The sequence below is a fragment of the Lichenostomus cassidix genome, chromosome 2, assembly GCF_008360975.1.
Source record: "Lichenostomus cassidix isolate B80296 chromosome 2, HeHo_3.0, whole genome shotgun sequence".
Taxonomy (NCBI): domain Eukaryota; kingdom Metazoa; phylum Chordata; class Aves; order Passeriformes; family Meliphagidae; genus Lichenostomus; species Lichenostomus cassidix.
Genome location: NC_139482.1, coordinates 9136693 through 9153103, shown reverse-complemented (window position 1 = coordinate 9153103; position 16411 = coordinate 9136693). Strand labels below are relative to the sequence as shown.

The window sequence follows — 16411 nt, the reverse complement described above, 5'->3', positions numbered from 1 at the left end:
GCAGCCTACTGATGCTCCCACTCAAGTGATTTGGGGACAGGAGGCAGAGGATGAACATGTCACCCATGTGGATGTCTCCCAGGCAAACTCACAGAGGTGTGTATCTGAGGGCTCATAAAATCCTTTGGGAAATTGAGTAATTTTCTCGGAGAAAGCATTGGTACACAAACCTGAGGAGGCCACAGGGAGGATCCATCCAGCTGGCACATGTTTCAGAACAAAACTTTGATAGGGTGGACTGGTGTCACAGAATCCCAGAATTCTTAGGGTTGGAAGGAACATCTGGAGATCCCTTTGTCCAACCTCCCTGCCAAGACAGGGTCACCATAGCAGGTGATACAGAACATGTCCTGGAGGTTTTGAAATGTCTCCAGAGAGTGTCACTCCATGACCTCCGTGGGCAGCCTGTTCCAGTGCTCTGCCACCCTCACGTAAAGAAGTTCTCCCTCTTGCTGAGGTGAAACTTCTGGTGTTTTAGTTCACGGCCATTGCCCCTGCCCGGCTCCATTGTTCCCCCGCACAGGTGTGCGGAACAGGCACACCAACTCCCTTCCGTGCCCAGCCATCTTTGCGGGGCTGCCAGAGGAAGCGGGCAGGATCTCGGCCTCCGCCAGGGCCGGCGAGGGCCAGGGGGCCAGGGGAGCCCCAGCGCTGTCCTCGCCGGGGCACAGCCGCTTCCCGCGGTCCCGGCGGGCGGGCAGGGCGGAGCGGAGCGGAGCGGAGCGCTCCCCCCTCACGGCTGCCGGGCGGGCCGGGCCGGGGCGGGGCCGGGGGCGGGCGGCGCTGGTCGCTGTCCTGGGTGTTGAATCTGCTGCGGCTGCCGGAGCCGGGGAGCGGCCGCGGGAGGCACAGGGCGGGCGGGCGGCATGGAGTGAGGGCTGGCGGCGGCGGGCAGGGGAGCGGGGCATGCGATGGGCCAGGCATGATGGGCGCGCTCGGCTCCGTCCTCCCGCTGCTGCTGGTGCTGCTGCTGCTGCCGCCGCCGCTGCCGCAGGTGCTCGCCGCCGCCCCGCGCATCCAGCCGCCCTCCGCGGGGGCCGCCGCCGAGGCGCGGATCGGTGAGTGGGGCGAGGGGCGCGGGGCTGGCGGGGGGCGCGGGGCTGGCGGGGAGCGCGGCTCGGCAGGGAGCGCGGAGCTGGCAGGGAGCGCGGCCGCGCCGTCCCCGCGCTGCTGCCCGGCAGCTTCCCCGCAGGCGGCTCGGCAGGGCCCCGGCGGCCGCGCCCGCTCGGCGCACCGCGAGGGGCCCGTCCGCTCGTCCCGCGGCACCGGCTCCGCCGAAGGGGCCGGTCTGCCCGTCCCTCACCGCCGGCTCCGGACACGGAGCTCCGTCCTCCCGTCCCTCACGGCCGGCTCCGGCTAAGCGGCCCCGTCCGCCGGCGCCTGAGCACCGCCTCCCGCTGCCTGTGCCCGTCCCCCGGTCCTTCACGACCGGCTCCCGACGCCTCGTTCCTCCTGCCCCCTCAGCCCCTGCCCAGCCCCGTGTCCCGTCCCGGGGGACCCTCGGCGGGGCTGCTCTCCCCCGCTGTTCCCACACGCTGAAAACTTCCTCCGGGGCGCACGAGGCCCCGCAAATCGCGGTGCGCCAGTGGCCAGTCCCCGAAAATGCTTCCAGCCTTCACATATCTAAGCCTTCTCCCCGCTTGTTGGATTCAGCCCGCTGAACTGCTCTTCTATGTGGAGGAGACAGGAAATCCCTGGCCACAAACCCCCAGCTGCAGCCTTTGGTGGAGTCTCCCCTCCAACTCGTGCTGCTGGAGGCGGCAGTCAGCGCTGGCTCGGGGTTAAGGCTCTTTCCGAGCTCTCAGAGCATCCCCAGAGCTGCCCATGCAGACCATTAAACAGCAGCTTTCTGGTGAGATATTCTCGCCCGACTCCTTCATTTCAAAGGTGCCATCTGCACTGAACATCCTCACCTGCGAAATGACCCACAACGGCATGAAGGGATCCCGAAAACAAACTCTGTGTGTTTAAAATCGATGCAATTCTCCTGTGACAGTCTCCCTGGCAGTCCTTTCCTTGCACTGAGACACTCAGCACTGCATGCTCACCTGAATTGTCTATTAATATTAATATTAATATCTATTAATAGAGTCAGTTTCATTTCACTTACAGTATCTTCCCGAAGCTCATTTTAAGTCAAGAAGGTCATGACTGGGAGAATTCTGTATTTTTTCCCATTTTAATACTTACTTAGGGTGGTTATGGAGATCACAGAGTGACAGCTAAACAAACTATCCCTAAGAAATCTTTTCCTAAGACAAAAAAAATTCCTTTAAGAAACAAAGGAAGCCTTCCAGAGGAGTGCAGTTTCCGTCATGAACATTCTGTTTATTAAGAAGGAATTAAAATCAGCTGACCATGTTTTTAATGAGACTTCAGTCAAGTGGCAATAAAAATGAGCTATTATGCTTGCTATAGTGAAGGTAGTGATGCAAGGTTTTAAGGAGAAATGGTTTGGACTGGATTTATCCATCCCTGCTTTCTCCTGGTTGCTATAGATATAGACTGTTTCTCCTAATCTGCTGAAGAGAAAGCTTGCATAAAAATATTGAAAGTAATAGCTGTAATTTTTACCTTTAATAATGCAATAGGCTGCACTGAGCTTTCAAAGTAGTCAGATTTTGATTCTCTCTCCCTAAACACCAACTGCAAATCAGCTTGGGTCACAGGGTATATTTTCAGGCTGTTGTAGCTGAAACACAAAAACAATGTGTGTGTGTTTGTTACTTCCCTGCAGCTTCCCTGTGCTCCTGCCTCAGCAAGGATCCTGCCTGCCAGCCCAGGCTGTCCTTGCGTGGAAGGGAGTGGGGGAAGAGCAGCCTTGGTTTTACACAGTGAATCCACCGGTCTGGGATGTATAATCTGGAGGCATTTCAACAGCAGCAGAACAAGCTGAGCCTTCCTACTTCTTGCTGGGATAGGGACCTAACTGATATCTCAGGGATCTCTGTGAAAGATGGGAAAGGATTGATTGTGTTTGACAAGATGCAGGAAAATGTTTGCACTGCTGGAAGTGAAACAGTTTTAGCTGTCTCTTCCTTTAGAGTTCCTTTATTTCTTTTATTGACCAGTGTTTCTCAAATCTCATTAATCTTGAGTTCAAACTATTATAGTAGATTCTGTTCAATTTTAGAGTACAATTTTTAGACACTATCAGGAGACTTCACTGTAATTTTACAAGGTATCCGAGTTTTGGGATTGTTTGTGGTTATACATGTTTTTTAGTTTTTTCTTGTGCACAGTCCCATCTTCTTTAATTGAAAATTGAATACAGATAGATGCATTATGAGATGTCTAGAATGTGTGCTGAAAACTGCCTTGAAAGCAAAGTAATTATAGAAAGAGATTTTATTGGGTTTTTTCCCTATTATTTCAGAAACTCTTCCTAAAAGTTGTTTCAGAAGTAGAAGTTCATGACCTTTACCCTTTCATAGGATGTATTATCCAATTTCATTCTTTCCCTCTTTCATATGGTCAGCTTTTGTCTGCACTTTCCAATAAAGTGTCTTCAAATGTTGACCTATTTATTTTGCAACATAATTACAAAATTGTTTAAGAAATTACAGGATTTAAACTTACAGTTAAATAAGATACAAGATTTGGATTTTTGCTTCTTCTGCCTATATAATTGATGAAACTTTGTAGATTGTGCCTGTGGGAAGGTGTTTTGCTAAGGTGCTATTGCCAACAGAAGCACATATTCTTCCATTTCTTGACATTTACCTTTCATCATTCATCATTCTGTGATGAATTATTGTAACATTTTAAGTGTGATCAAATAAGGAAAAGTACAGTCTTTCCCCTCTCTCTTTTTCTTGCCTGGGTCTAGGCCAGGGGAGAGATTCTTACCTTTTCCACAGAAAAAGAATTCAGCTGAGTACATAATAGTATCCATAAGTCTTTAATGAAACACTGGGCCTGGGAGTTTAATATTCTAAAGAAATCTTTATTCATTTATAAGACACAGCTCATTTAAGATTATAAAACTTGTTTTTCAGTGTTTTACAAAGTAACCATCTTTGAAAAATATTTCCTGATCATGTTTGCTCAATTCCAGAGATTTGGGTTATTTCATTCTTGTGTTGATGGTCATAACACTAAGCAATACCTTCACTAAAAACTGGAGCTCCAAATATTGAAGTATTTTCATTGTAGAGCTCTTTAAGTAGACTAATCGATTCAGAAAGTTGCAGTGGTACTTTATTTTCATTTTAGATAGGCTGGGTGAGATGGAGAACTCAATAACAAAGTAAGCTGTGAACATTCTTAATCATGTCCTTTCATTAGCGCTAAAACACTGGCACTTTATAGCAGACATTGTCCTCATACATATCAGAAAAGAGTAAATGTGCTTGCTGCAGTGCCTTCACATTGACCTCTAATGTGTAAAGTGATGCTTATAACCTTCAGTGAATATAATTTTGCAATATAATTTGATCTTTTGTGCTGTGTGCAGTTCCAGTTTTCAGTATGCATTTTCCTCTTAAATGAGTACATTGATATGCTGTGGAAATTTCCAGAAACATTTGTTCCACGCTCAACGTAAATTTCTTCCATACATCGTGTCAAAGTTCCTTCAGAGTTGTATTCAAGTGATCACAGGCAGAATTTTTGTCTGTGAAATGAGTGTGAATTTAGTTTTTAACTTGCTAACAAAAAGACAAGTCACGTTTCAGCTTATAAATATGAAATATACTCCTAAACCTTTAACTGTGAGTTCTTGACGCATACAGTGAGCAAAGACAGTGTCTTACATTTCCCTAGGATTTAAATGTAAATGAGGATAGAAAGTTTACTCAAAGACTTTAAAAATGTTGCATGTTAATTTTAGTACTTTCACTAAGTGCTGTGTGCATATTTAACCACTGAAAAAATATTTTAAAGGTGGGTTAGGGGTTCCAAGTGGCTAAATTGATCAGAATTAGGAGACTGTAAAAGCAGGGACTTCAGTTACTATTGGTAGAAAACATTTCTCCAGTGTTGATTCTTAAACTGCAAGAGAGTGAATAAAGAGTAGGGCAGGTGAAAAAATAATTTTGCTTCTTGCAACAATTGAGCTGAAGCTCACTGAAGTCAATGTCAACCTTTCCATTGACTTCAGTAGCATTTGGATCAAAATTCTGGTTGAGGCTTGTAGCAGACTGGCTGACAAAGTAGGAGAATTAGAGTGTTACCATCTGTGCAGTGCAAAAAAATTGCCTGACTTTCCTGTTCCATTAATTTGGAACTTCTCATAGACATTCAGGTATTTTAATACCATCTTTATTTGATGTAATTATTGATAGTGGAGTGTAATTTATGATACAGTACTAGAAAATAAAAACAACACGAAAATAATTTAATTAAGACAAGGCTGTGTACTCAGAACAGTGAGTGCAGGAAACTGAAACTGGATTCTTCCCTTCATCAAAAATATTTTTGCATATCCTAGGAATGTTTCTTAAGCGATCGGTTACATTAAAAAGCAGCTTGAAAGTAGATTGATATCAAGGCATGTCTATCTGTCAGTTCCACTGAATTACAGGTAAGAACATGCGTTAATGTTTTTGGCATTGTGCCATGACTGCTCTACCATATCTTTTTTACTATAACTTGTGTTTGTTCAAAGTTTCAAGTGGACAGGAACTATTTCTCTGTCAGTCAGAGAAGGCAATTTCAGGGTGCTCTGAAAGTTTTTCACAGGATGGGATTTCTTGGGAGTTGTTTTGTGTTCTTGTTTGTCTTACTGACAAAAACAGAAAAGTTTTTGGCAAGATAAGCTTGTCTCTCTGCTTCCTGCCTGAGTGTGCCCCAACACCTCTCTGTATTCGGTGAAGTCAAAGGAGAATTCTCCACTACCCCACCATCACTGTGCCATGACGTCAGCCAGCCTACTGAGAGGGAATTGATGACGTTACTCCTGGTGGTTAGATCCTGGAACATGTGGGCAGTTCTGCTGGAGCAGCCCAGGGCAGGTCATGTTGACACACTGCTGACAGATAGATAGGCAGTGGCCTGTGTGCTTTGGTACGGGGAAGTGTGGGTTACAGACATCACTGGGGTGAGTGCCATGGAGAGGAAAGGGCAGCTGAGCTCCCTGGGGGTGCTGAGCTCACTGAGAAGCAGGAGCTGAGCTCCCTGTGTCAGTCAGGTTTCCTCTGCCTGGAAAAAGAGTGTAAGAACATGAGCTCAGGGGTAGGTGGTTACCATCATTCATATGGATCCAAATCCATAAGAGGACTGTGCAAGCCAAAAGGCAGTGCATATGCCAGCTGCTTGAGAATGATACATGTTTTGGCCTAATCCCACTGAGAGTGTAGCCTAAAATTTAGCTAAAATCTCTGAATTTATTAATAAAAAAATCACTGTATCTAATGTCTTGATAAAACCTGTGTTAGTGTTTACAGGCAGATTTGGGAGGACATTCAGTAACTGGAGAAAAGATTGATTTGGTTTTGGTGGTAAATTTGGCAGAGGATGGAAAGTCTCCAAGAAGCAAAGTTCACTGCTAGCTTCCATCACAGGAATACTGAGCTGAATGTATATTTGGTTGGGCTCAGCATGGTCATTATTAGTAAATCTAGGAAGGCAGTGAGTAATATTGTTGGTCAAACAGTTTTATATTTGCAACTGAAGAGTAAACAGGTGAAATGCAATGAAGAAGCTCTTGTTTGGAGGGAAGCAAGCAGAAGAGAAGCCAAGGAATAGGGAGAGGCATGTTGCAATGTGGATGTTTAAATCTTTAGAACTGGAGATCAGAAAGAGAGATTAGTGAGTTGTACATGATCTGTAAAGATGTAAATTTAAGACTAAATGGAGTTACTTTTTCTCTTGGAAGAGACAGTCAACTGCAGCAGCAAAACTGAGATGTTCAGTGGACCAGCTTGAGGCATGAGAAAATGAAGGGAGGTGTCTAGAAGGATAAGGGATTTACAAAATAGAACTGTTAACTCATTCTTTCAGGCCAAAGCTGTGGCAAAAAATGGAGTCAAGAAATGCATGTACACTATGAGAAACTGCTCTGGGAATAGAAAGGATTTATTTTTCCTAATATAAGGGCTGGGAATCATCTAACTAAATGTAATTAATTGAGCTAATCACTCTAGGCTCCTTTTAACCTATTTCTAGCTTATAAATTTCAATTAATTTTACCCAACTGTACATATCTTACATAGGTCAGATAAATGTCTCCCTGAGTGCAGCTATTGCTTTCCACTTAGTATTATCTTAATACATTTCCTGGGCTAGGGCATGGATCTCTAGATATCTACAATGGTAGGTACTGCATGTCAGCTCTTCAGAAATGAGATGCTCAGGTTAGACTTGAGGAGAGCTAAACACCGTTGGAGAGTGATTCACCTCTATTTCTCCACTGAGGTGAGACTAATGAAGTAGCTTCAAGTAAAGTTAGGTTGCTTAAGGATCACCTGCTACATTGCTTCAGAACCTTTTTGGGATCTCTAGGTCTTGCAAGTGAGCTCTTTAGAGAGGTTCTGTGTGTAGTCAAGCAGGTTTGTCACATAAGGGACAGAGACAAGTGAGGTGGCTAATGGATATTTGTGATACTTGAAAGAAAATTTCTCAGAAAATCAGCCTCTGATAATTGCAAACTAATGAAGGTGACCTCCAAATGAGACAGAAAAGAAATGGGCGTAACAGAATGAGCAAGTAAAGAGAAAAATGAAGGTAAATGAGCAGGAGGTCTGCAGGCAAGACAGAGAAAAAGGCATGGGAGTCTGGTATTGGAGAGCTGAAGGAAGGGGACCATGAAGAAACAAGTTTTGTACAGCCAAGAGAAAGCATGAAGGGAATTGATGATAATGTACACATAGGATCAGTGAGGTTTCTTATGTGAGTTTTAGGGACTTTCCTTGTGAAGTGGTGGAAGGGCTCTGTATCTACCTCAAGCACTCCACAGTGTCCATACACTACTGCATTCCCAGTGACAGTTTGCCATTCAGAGCTCTACTCTTCCAACAATTAGGGAGCTTTTTTTGCTGAAAAGATCTGAGGGAATTAACTGTATTGATTTTATTCCTTTTGAGAAGGTATTTTTTGCGATGTAGCTTAGGAAATTATTGCATCTTACTGTGGTTTTTCTGTTATAGTTTTTCAGCATAATATACTTAAATACTAAACATAGTTTGTTGATACCCAGTCTCTCTGGACAGAGAGTTAGTGCTTTGCAATGCATACCTATTTTGCTTCAAAGTAACACATTGATTAAACAAGCTTTTTTTGCATGTAAAATGAGTAACTAGAAGTTTTATGGGAAGTACAGCTGGTTGTAGTGGGTGTAAGGTCTTGTCTTTCAGTCATAGCTTAGCAGCGTGCAACAATGGTTACATAAGCTTGAAATCACAGCCAGCAAGCAAAAGGTAATGTGCAGAGATAGATGTGCCTCCCAAAATGTCACATACTTCCAGATGTCCCCATAGAAAACAATGCAGCAGGGACCAAACACACACTGCAATAAACATACAAAGTTGAACAAAAATCAGAAAATATGCAGATACATGTAAAACCCCCATTTTTATTCCCTCTTCCCCAATTATCTTTGATCTCTAAATGTGAACATCTACATATTCTACAAAATACTTTATGAAAATCAATCTTGGATGCTGAATGAGGTGTTTTGAATTTCTGGCACTCAGAAATCTTCTGCTCACATAATTCTGCAGGAGATGTGTGTCTGTCTGTTGCTGCCCTAAAAGGGGTAAAGATATTATAACCTCTTCTCTTCTTACTGTTCTGCTCTGCACCAAAAGCAGAAGTTGTCTTTTCTCTGCAACTTTTTTAGTTGGTTAATACAATTCAGTTAAACTCAGAGCAGTTGTTTCAGGCAACAGCTTTACTTCACCTGGAAGGTCATGCCTCATCTTCAGGCCTGAGGAAGAATTTGTGTTAAGAGATTGTCTAGTTTATTCAACTACTGTCAGCCTGCAGCTTTGCAGTACAGAATGGCAATAGCAAAATTTTATGGTATTCCTGACAGTGACTGTTGATCTTGATTTTGCAAAGGATATTGGTTTGGATTAAATAAAAAAAATGAACCTAAACCACAGCCTTGCTTGCAAGCAGTGCTGGTGTCCATGAAATGGCAACAGGGAGATGGATTTTGGGGATAGCATTAGTTCATGCCACTGTTCCTCATGTGCTCTCTATGGCATGAAACCTTGACTTGTGTCTGTATAAAAGATAGTCTCCTATTAACTTGGCCTCTCTTACAGTGTAGGTTTATAAGTCAGACATTACATTGTATTTGCTCTTTAGTGCTGAATTTAAAAAGTAGCATCAAAGATTAGAGGCCTTGATTAATGTGTATAAATCACCACCAAAGAATATGAATGTCTGTTCTATTTTTTAAAAGAATGTGTACATTATATTGTTTATTTCTCTTGACATAATGATTTGTTATAATTTTAATTTGTAGTGCGGAATACTTTATATATAAAATATTTATGTTTTAGCTTTATTTCATATCCAATATGATAGATGTTAACTATCAAATATCTTCAGTGAGCTATTACTCATGGAATCTTCCTTCCTGTTCTAGATTTCAGCAAAGCTCAGTAGTCTCAGTATGTATTCAGTCAATGCCTTACTCTAACTAGCAAATTATCATACAATCCTCTTCTGTGATCTGGCCACAGCTCTCAGCCCAGCTTCTCAGCTAAACACTAGTTCTTATTTTCATGGCATAACCCTGTGAGTTATACAACTCCTTCCATTTGTTGGAGATGGATTTAGTCACTGGTGACTATCCCACTTCTTACTTTAATGTCCTAATTGAAGTAAAAAAGGAGGGGAAAGGGAAATTTGGGAATTAGTTATCTGTCATGACTGTTTGGAGATAGCTGGATATTAATGAAAACAAGATACCAAGGTAAATATCATCAAGCATTTAGGTAGCATTAGGTAGCATTTAGTGACACAGTTGACAGAGATAACTGCCTCCCAAAAATTATTCAGCACAGAGTATTCCTTAGATTTTGTTTTTTGCTTGGTCTATAATAAGAAGTATCTGTTTGGCTGTGTTTTTTTTTTTTTTTGGTCTTGAAAACGGGTCGGGTTCTGCAAATTTGTCTTACCTAAATTATAAAGTTTTAAAAGTATTCTTGTTAGTACTACCTACCTGGAAGTTCATATTAGTTAACTAGGTCAGCTCATAATTACAGTTTACCAACATACATTACATGCAGGGGGTGAATTCCAAGGGAAAAAAACAGCCATAAAGATTGTATATTCAGAATAAATGCCACAATAATGAAAACCGAAATTTTGAAGGAAAATCCAAAGTTAACTGATGCTATCTGGTGAATTTCCATCTTACGAGCTGCAGAAAAATAAAACAATCATGTTCCTAGGGAGCAATCACTCACACTTTCAGACAATATAAAATTTATAATGCTATAATCAAGTGGCTTTTGAAAAGCAGAATGGGAAGGTTGTTTTAGTACTATATGTGCTGGGTTTTATGCTACCCAACAAAGATCTACAGATGAGGGCGGGTTATTTTCTGTCCATTTGCTTTTGTTTCTCTGAGTAACACCTGCTCTAACGAGTTTGTAATCTGAAAGTAAATAACTGAGCAGGGAGGAGGAAATGGGCACAACACACAGGCTTGAGAATAAACAGCTGTCAAATGGCTGGCGTTTCAGAAAGTGGAACACACAGCTTTGATGGAGGATCTGATTCAGCTTGAATGAAGGAACTGGTCACACCCAGTTGTCAAACTTTCCTAATTGAAGAATTACTTGGGAGAATTCTAGAACAATACGTTGTCCTCTTCAGATTATGGAACTATTTTCACAGTTTAGCAGGTAGGGAAGAGCTCTGAAAGGATCAGCTACCCACTGATGGGGTGGCTATGCAGGTTGTAAAAGGAGTGTGGTTGTGCTTCTTCCTGTTGAAGTTTAGGGAGGTTCATGCCAGAGAGAATAAATTAAATAGCAGTACATATAAAGGGAATGAGCTTCACCTAAGTCTCCACAAGAAACTGCCAGAATCTGAATTTATGTGTATGTATGTTTGGCCACATAACACTGTTTTAATGGAGTGGATTTATTGTCATTCAGTATGTTTCTTTTTGTCCATCTGGTATTAGAATAATACCAAGTTGCTTTCAGAGGAAAGTTCATCCCTGAACAAGGAGACTCTTCTATCAGGAGAGGTATATAAAATACAGCATTTAATGAGTAACTGCACCAGTTTTCCTGAATTTGTTTCTGTTTGGTGTAAATTAGAAGGGTTGAAGGTTCAGTTCCTTTTGATGTCACTGATATTAGTCCAAGGTTCCTGGACTTAAGGTGATTTAATACACTAAATATTTAAATAGGGCTTGCCTGATTTTATAGAACATGTTTAGCTCTATTTAAGACAAAGCATTGCCAAATAAATATTTGAACATTTTCTTTCTGGTCAGTTTTCCATTCTCTCTGTTGCAGTCTGGAAGATAGACTTGGCTCAGGAGCTCCCATGTTTTCCTTCTATTTGACAAAAATACTCTGCTTAATTCTTCTCAATGTGGGGATTCTTCTTGCCAAAGGATGGGCTTTGGTGGTTTGGTGGTGTTCCATTTTACAGCCCTGATCCCATAGAATGGAGTGTGAGTGTTACCTTCTTTGGGACTGTCACTCTGCAAAACAGAGGGCAGTGTTCTGCCAGCCACACCGAAGTCACTCTTCAGACAATGTTCATGTCCAAATGACAAGCAAGTATTCTACTCTGTGCAGAGTTCACCTGTAATCTTTACCAGACTGTCAGAGTAAATAATTATCAGAATGCTTAATTCCATTTCCCAGAGACAGATTATTTTTGGTGAAGTCTCATCCTCCAAAATGGGTGCTGACTTTATGTGAAGAACCTGCCTTTCTAGTGTGGTTTCTGTGGAGAGAAGGTTCATTGATACCTGGGATTTTTACCCACCTTCCAGCCCTTCAGCTACTCTCAGCTGTGCTAACAGAGCTGTGCTCGACCAGCTTTGTCATTGCCATGGAGCCTTTGGAAAGCCCTTCCCACTTGTACAGATGTCAACTAAATACCAGTTTGAGAAAAAAAAAACCAAACAAAAAAGAACCCCCTGAACCATTTACAGACTGCCAATACAACACTTCCTGAATACACATTATTAACCTGGGAGTCAGGGTACTCTAATATTATTTGTTATGTTGGAGTCAGCATGCAAAAGCTCTTTTTCCTAGTCTTTGTAAGTGAAAGTTGAACTGGCAGCTCCTTTGGAAATAGATTGATTTCAGTAGTTTCTTAGCACTTCTTCATTCCACAGTATTTTACATTATATTTATTAATAATTTATTTTTAGTCACATTTCAGTTGTGAATAATGTATGTCAGGTATTATGATGATATTTTTTCACTTCATAAATCAAAGGAGAGCTATTTCTGTAATAGTTTATTACCTGAAAGCTATGATTAAGTCTGTCTGTTTAATTTTGTTTCTGATTGCCAATGCAAAGAGTTAAGCATGTGCCCAACTATAAGTAAATGCTGTTGTCACTTAGTAAGTGTGAGTGTTCACCCTTTTTGCTTTTATCATGGAAGAAGATAGGTCACAGCAGTTTTGATTATTCCTTGAATTTTTGTAATCTGAACCTTTATTTCACTAATTTCTTCAGTAACTGAGCACTTTGATGGCATCAAAATTTTACACACTAGAAAAGCCTATAATTCAAACTTCATAGTGCTGTCACTTGTGTACATGTTTAAGGTTACTCAAGGAATTCATTGCATTTCCACATAATATAATTAGAACAGGGTTTCTAAAATGAAACTAGATAGAAATTCCTAAAATTGCCTTGAATCTGCTGTTTGGAGTGCCTTGTGCAATAAAAATACTTTGTGTATTTAATTTTCTTTTTAAAAATTTATATGGCACAAATCTAGATGAGCAAGAAGGTTTGGGTTTCATTCTTCTCCAATGAGTAGGTGTGTGCTGACATCTGGGAAGGACTGTGAAACCTACAGTTGGGAAGATGCAAATGAGCTGAATATTTCTCTGAAACCAGATTGGTGTCAAAAATCCTCTAACTGATGCTTTACAACTGCGTGAAAACTGAAAGAGGTTTTTCCTCCTTTTCCAAAGATGATCCTCAGGATGCATATTGCCAGTGCTTCCCCAGAAGAATGACTTGAGCTCTGGACCTTACCTTGCAGACCAGTGAGATAATTGCATAGTTAAAGAAAAAATAAATACAAATTCCTGTCAGAATCCCCAGGTGCCTCATGAATGAATTTTGTATTCACTCTGCAATTTCTCAGTTCATATATTATCTAGGTGTAGTTATTCTCCATATGTGACAAATTGGAAATAGCTTTTTAGTCTTGGTTTCATCTCAGGAGGTGAAAACTTATTTCTGCAAATATATCTTTTTGCAAATGTAAGCTTTTTTTTTTTTTTTTTTTTTAAATGAAGATGATAAGTTGCTCTAGGATAAAAAAATTACTAGGAAATTTCCCTTAGAGGCAACTGAGAATTCTCTCCTCAGAAGAGAGAGTACCGGGTGGCTAAGGGGAATGAAAGTAGGACAGACCACAGCAAGTGAGAAGTCATTATGGAAATAGGCAAAAACTTTAGTTCACCTTTTCTGTTGCCTTCTTACCCATGCTGAATATGAACTGGATTCCTCTGAAGAGCTTGAGTGTGCTTTTTGACTTGACCTAGAACTCTCTTAAGACAGAGTTTAAATTTAAAGGGCTTGTTAGGAAGATGTTAGTGCAGCAACAGAAAAGTAGTATTTTTCAGATTTGACAAAAAGCTTTAGTATCCTTCTTGACTGAATCTTCCAGATTTCACAGTATGAATTTTTTTCAAAGTCACGTATGGTATTTGTTAGATGAATTACCAGAAAATAGTGAAGTGGTGCAAAGACAAAAGGGATGATTTCAGATAGTGACTTTTCTTTAATAATCTTACCTTGTAGTATTTTGCCATTCACTATATGAGGCTTTAAAATATTAATAGAGTGATGATTCTGCTTTTCCTTGGATCTCATGAGGGACACTGCTGGTATATCAGGTCTCCAGGCTGGTATGAGGCCTGGTAGATCTGAGGATATTCTAGTGATGGATGCATGGCAACTGGGAAGGTCACACCAATGTGTTATGATCTATTGCCCCATTCTTACCTTGTTTCCCCCAGCAAATGCTACTGATTTCTGTCAGAGAATGGTTTTGGTTTAATTTGATACAGCTCTTTATATGGTTTGCTCCTTTTGAGAAGAGCAAACTGAGTAAGCACAAATAGCTGCCCTGAATAATGCCTGGTACACACTGATGGGAGACTGCAGTGCTGAGAGTATTGTGAAGAATGATAGAACAGTTCTGATGTGGGCGAAGATTCTAGGTGCAGGTATTCAGAAACTTTCCTTGGAAAAAAAAATAGGAAAAAAAAATATTCACAGTAATTGTGAATCAAAAATTACCTTAGTATTTGCTCATTAGGCCCTGAAAAAGTAATATTTCATAAGAAACAAAATTCAATGGATTTTTTTCTAGTGAGCTGCTAATGCAGTGCTGAGTGTGGGCAGAAAATACAGTAGTTAAATGAGTTTTTTATAACTGTGTTCTGGCCAGAAGTCTCTGTATTGAAGTGCTCCCACTGGGTTCCCATAGCCATGGAAAGCATGTAACTAACTTTGGTGGGAGAAAAAACCCATGTATTTGCACTGCACTTTGGATTTCAGTACAGATGGGAAAGTGTGAATGGAAAACTGTTCCATCAAGGCAGAACACACACATTGTGCCCAGCTAGGCCAGGCCTCCCCTGCATCTTTCTGCCTCTGCTGTCAGCCTGTGTGGCAGTTCTGTGTGGCAGCCTGTGAGAGCTGGTGAAAAACAAGGTACATGGGCTGTGGAGTAAGCAAGTGCAAGTGGGATTTCAGTGTGGTCTGCAGCTAATATCTTTGCTCTAGGCAATGGGAAGGAACAGAACAAGGATTTGTTTTACTTCTTGGGTGTGAAATAATAAAAGTGCACCTTTGTGCATGACATCTGTGTAGAAGGGAAAATTAAAGTGCAAGCACACTGAATTTTAAGAGAAAATAGCTCAATAGTGCACTCGGAAAACAGGTAATTGAATAAAGTAAAAAGAGGGACAGTAAGTGTGCTGATTTATCATGACCTTGTATCAAATTGGTGGATATTATAACCTCAGCCGAACCCATTTTTTTCATTGCCTTGGTTTACTTTCACAAATGAACAAAATCGTAAAAAATAAGTGTGGAGACAAACAAACCAAGGATGATAAATCAATGAGAAAGGCAGTTGAGATTCAAAAGATCAGTTACTGTTTTGTAACCCTGAAGTCAAAGAGCTAAAAGAAGCATAACTTCTTTAGGAATGTGGAAGGTATTTTAAAAAATTAAACTGCTTTGCTCCTTTTAATAGTACTTCTGGTTATTTGAATATGCAATTTAAAACAGAGCAGTTCCTTGAATCTTCAAGCTATGAGGTTTGTTCTAAAAGAAGCCTATACATATGTGCGTATCACTTTCCTTAAAATTAAAATAATGAAGTATTTAACTCTTCACCAAAAATTACTACAGTTGTTTCTGTAAAAATGGCAGTTGTTTCTCTGATCTCTGGCTGTTGTATATTGGTGATTTGAGCAATGATTGTGAGTTGTTGCTTGAAGAGCAAGAGATCTCAAATTGCTCCCAAGTGCAGTATGGCTGTTAAATACCATAGAGCTGCTATATTTAACTTCTTGTGCCACTGGTTTTGTGTGATCATTAGAATAAAACTTTAAAGTGTAGTACAGATACTATAGTTATGTTTTACTGGACCCAACATAACAAGGAAATACATTATATTTTGGGATATTTTTTCTGTATAGTTTTTGTGGCTTTTTGCTTTCACTCCTTAATTGCAGCAAAGAGTGTTCCTTGAAGAGGTTTTCATGTAATCTGTACAACATTTGGAATTTTTCATTATGGGAGCTTCTAATATTTCAACATTTGCTCCACCTCAGGACAAAAATAAAAAAAATAAATTAAGATGTATTAATGGAACAAACCATTTAAAATATTACATTTGCAGAAGGTGAAATACTGAAATATTTAAAATTTTGGGTTTTTTTAACTTAACACTGAACTTTGTCAGCCTGAACTGCCAGATTTGTCAGCCTGAGGGCAGAGTGAAGGATTTGCCAGTCCTCATCCTGGAAGTTTTATCCTCAGATCTCGTAGGTCCACGATGGGCAGGAGGGAAATTACTGAGCAACTGCTGTGAAGAGACCCCAGTTGTGTCACTGGGACTTCCTTGTTCACTTGGTCCAGGATGCCACACTCTGGAAGGGCATTGGAAACACCCCAAATCAGTCACAAAATCAGAACAGAATCACAGAATGGTTTGGGTTAGAAGGGAACTTTTAAAGCTCACCTAGTCCAATCCCCCTGCAATGAGCAGGGACATCT

At 41.1% G+C, this 16411-nt stretch overlaps 1 protein-coding gene across 1 annotated transcript in view; it reads left to right on the top strand.

Moving 5' to 3' along the window:
- Positions 1 to 780: 780 nt before the first annotated feature.
- The window catches only part of PTPRN2 (protein tyrosine phosphatase receptor type N2), a 634777-nt gene continuing 619146 nt past the window's right edge, over positions 781 to 16411 (top strand). Inside the window, exon 1 of the mRNA XM_085050284.1 lies at positions 781 to 1058. Within this exon, the coding sequence (XP_084906410.1) occupies positions 923 to 1058 (136 nt within the window). The 5' untranslated portion in view covers positions 781 to 922. The remainder of the gene's footprint in view (positions 1059 to 16411) is intronic.